Source organism: Culex pipiens, chromosome 1 (genome assembly GCF_016801865.2).
Source record: "Culex pipiens pallens isolate TS chromosome 1, TS_CPP_V2, whole genome shotgun sequence".
Classification (NCBI taxonomy): domain Eukaryota; kingdom Metazoa; phylum Arthropoda; class Insecta; order Diptera; family Culicidae; genus Culex; species Culex pipiens.
The window spans coordinates 79,637,232-79,640,786 of record NC_068937.1 but is presented as its reverse complement, the minus strand read 5'-3'; the positions used below and the strand labels follow the sequence as shown (position 1 = coordinate 79,640,786).

At 39.1% G+C, this 3,555-nt stretch overlaps 1 protein-coding gene across 1 annotated transcript; it reads right to left on the bottom strand.

The window, feature by feature from the left end:
• Positions 1-1,074: 1,074 nt before the first annotated feature.
• On the bottom strand, positions 1,075-2,484 carry LOC120428845 (uncharacterized). Its single transcript, XM_039593965.2, has 3 exons — positions 1,815-2,484; positions 1,585-1,729; positions 1,075-1,508 (listed from the first exon to the last, which is right to left on the bottom strand). Exons 1-3 carry the CDS (start codon positions 1,887-1,889, stop codon positions 1,372-1,374), a joined length of 357 nt encoding a protein of 118 aa, XP_039449899.1. The 5' UTR covers positions 1,890-2,484; the 3' UTR covers positions 1,075-1,371.
• Positions 2,485-3,555: the final 1,071 nt, after the last annotated feature.

Here is a 3,555-nt window from a genome sequence, read left to right as displayed (position 1 = left end):
CAGACGCGCGCTGCGCGTCCTTGAGCCTATTGTGTGCTGTGAAATACATGAACGAAACTTGTGTGAAAGGGAAAGGACACGAATGGTGAGTTGGTGTGCGGTTATTTACATGCTGCTGTTTCCTTTCTTCTTCAATGTGTGGCGTGTATGTGCGGGTACATTTGTGTTGTGTTATGTGCTTAAACAATAGAAGGATTAACTGACACTGTGGAAATGGATGGATTATTCTTGCAAATTTACTCTACCTGACACTGTTAGAAAAATCATATGGATGGAAATTATTTCTTCTGAGATTAAAATCATTTCTGGGGCAAATTAAATCTACTTTGGCGTTGGCGCCAACAGCTCTTTTACGCTGGTGCACTGAAAACCCAACCATGGTAGTTGCTACCATATTATAGGGTTAAATTGAGAACACGCACCGACGTATTTTTGCTAAAAACATTCCGTGCTTATCAAATTTTAAAATGCTAAATTTTTTATAATTTAAGATTTTCTTTTTAAAAATTTAGTATTTCATAATTTTAAAGTTCTTAAACTCTAAATTCTAAAAATTTTATAATTTTGAAATACTTAGGTTCTTAAATTTTTAATCTCTTTTTTTTTATATTGTATTACACTCAGCTGGTTGGTCACTTTTTCGTTTGTAAAATGGGTGTCAAACTAAAAAGTGACCCCTTTCGTTTGACAACAGTTGGTGTCAAACCATCGGGTTTTGAGTGTATTTTTACAATTCTTCACTCAAAATAGTGTTCACCACAATGTAGCATGAACATATATGTGATTTTTTTCCATATGGATGTTCATGCCAAATCTACGTGAACTTCAGGAGGCGACGTTTGGTCCATTTTCTAACAAACCAATACAGTCATAAACCACATCACATGATTTTCATGTCATAACTGCAGCCAGTTCACGCCGCCTTTACCTTCTCGGAATGTGATCATCGCGTTATTCTTTAGTGTTTTTTTTTTTCAGTACAGGGGGGTTGGGGGTGGGGGTTTATTTCTCCTTTAGTGATATAAGTTTTCAAAAAGTTTTGTGTGCCTTTTATGGCACATAAAACCTTCTAGAAAATAAGAGTGTATGAGGGATAATCAACTAGATTTTAATTTGCTTGCTTTATTCACATTTATAATTCACTAAAATATCACAATTTCACAATATTCACACACTATTGCATAAATCACTATATCCACCTGGTACATCTGACACACCTGGTCCATCTGACATGGAGTTTCCTTCTCGGTGACATCTGGGACGGTGAGATCTCACCATCATCCCTCGGGGGCACGATCCCTGTGCCCCGGCCAGTACTGATCTATCTGCTTTTGGGAGCGGTTGGGCCACTACGAGTGCCATTCAGCTATCCTACGCCGGCAGATTAACAGCATTCGTCAAAATTCTATGGCTTCGAATCGCCAGAAATGGAACAGGTTCCCTCCGTTGATGAATGGACAAAGAAGAAAATGCATCAAATTCTTGTTTGCAATCATCCCATACGTCTTCTGTAAATAAAAAAATATAGAAAAAAAAACTTAGGTAAGATAAATAAATCACATCTGGGAAAAGCTGAAAACTTACCAATTTGAATGCAAGCCGTTATTTTTTCGACGTGTGACGTGTGGACGTGCATCGCGGCCGTGTGCTCGGGTTGTTTGATTATGCTTCCGGTGACCCGCTGCAGATCGCGCACGTTCTGGCCACCCTTGCCGATGATGCGTCCGACCTGTTGGATAATTGAAGGATTTTTTTTAGTTCTGTCAACTCCGTCGAGGGCCGGGCAGCCGGGCCATGTCATGGCTTACACTCACCTGCGCACTCGGCACCAAGATCTCCACGGTGAATCTCACGTCGTCGGTGCCGGACACGAAGCCATTTTCCCGCATTAGATACTGGGCCTTCCACTGGGCTTCCGGCGTGCCGACGATTGTAACTTTGCGCTCGGTTTGCTGCTCCAGCGGTTTGTCCGCCTCGAGTGAGACGATCTTGACGGAAGCACCGGAAAATCTTATGATGGTTAGAGTCCACGCGTAAAGTTCAACTCTCAACTTTTTTATAAAAACACACCCGTCGCAAGTCACGGAGCAAGGCCAACTGAGCAAGCTTGTGATCGGCAAGTCTCGAAAAATTTTCAGACGGGAAATTCATGTAACCTCTCAATCATCTCAACTAACACTAACAAACTTTTCACCACATTGTTGCATGAAACGGTGTGCGGAATTTTTCCGTATCAGTATTCATGCGGGTGTTCCATGAATTTCATGCAAACCAATAAACAGCTGACTGCAAACCACGCCTTCAAATTTTCAGGCTGGAATTTCATGCAACATTTAGTTGTGTGAGGGTAGGCTGCATGAAAATCAAGTCGGTTTGACGGGAATGCACTGTGATAGTTGCATGACTCCTGTAAAACGTTGTTTTGGACCAAAAATTGACTGCCACCTGAATTTTCATGCTACTATGTGGTGAACTCTATTTTGAGTGTTGATATTTGTAAATTTCAAAAATGTCAAAGATTAAATTTCATTTTTAAATTATTCAGATATTTTAAATTTTTACGATTAATTTAAACATTCGAACATTTTAAAAGTGTTTTAAGTCTTTTAAGTTCTTAGCATCCTGAAAGCATGGACTTTGGGGTCTTCAGAAACACATACACTTTAAATTTAAAAAAAATCAAAAATATTTAAACAGGTCCAGATGGGTTTTCTCCATAAAACTCTAAAATGTTAGAATTTTTTGTTGTCTTAAACTTTCTTTTATCTTTATTTTCTTAAAAATTTATAAGTTTTAATTAACTGCTTTTTTAGTTTTTTTTTCTTCAAAATTTTAATTGAAAGTAAAATTTTTGAATATTCCACAATTAATTATTTTATGAATTTTCACAGATTTTTTGAGTATAATATCTGTCATGAGATTCCCTTTGTTTCAACAACAAAACTCTAGATATGATTTGGATATGATGATTCAGCCGAATGACGTTATCTTTTTTCAGGTAACCAAAAATGTTCCAATCTGATCCTGCTAACAAATCCTGCTTTGTGTTGTCCCACGTAGTTTGTTGAACGGAAGCTGTAACGACCGCAAAAACATCTGCTCCGAAAGTGCGTAAACCGACGCTGTCCCGTAATCCGGTGGCCATCAATCCATGGGACATAAACGGTGGCGCCGCACCCCGCCGTATCTGCGGCTAGTCGGAGAGCAATAGTCAATCTTGATCAAGATGCTGCCTCGCACGCTGGCGTCGGCTCGAAAAGATGGCTGGCAAATTCCGGACCCGGAAGACAACGCCAAAAACTTCCGGCCAAGATGCCGAGCGATGAGCTGAAAGACCAACTGGAAGACAACGCTAAAAACTACGTGGAGATCGCGACACACAAGAAAAATTAATGAATGTATTTTAAATCGAGTGAAAAAGTGAAATTTACAATAAAAATACATCTAAAAAAATAAAAATAAAAGAAGTATCTATTTTTTACTGCAACATAACCTAAAAACCCGAAATGACATCACACGACAAAGGCACGACATTCTAAATAACAAAACCGTGCG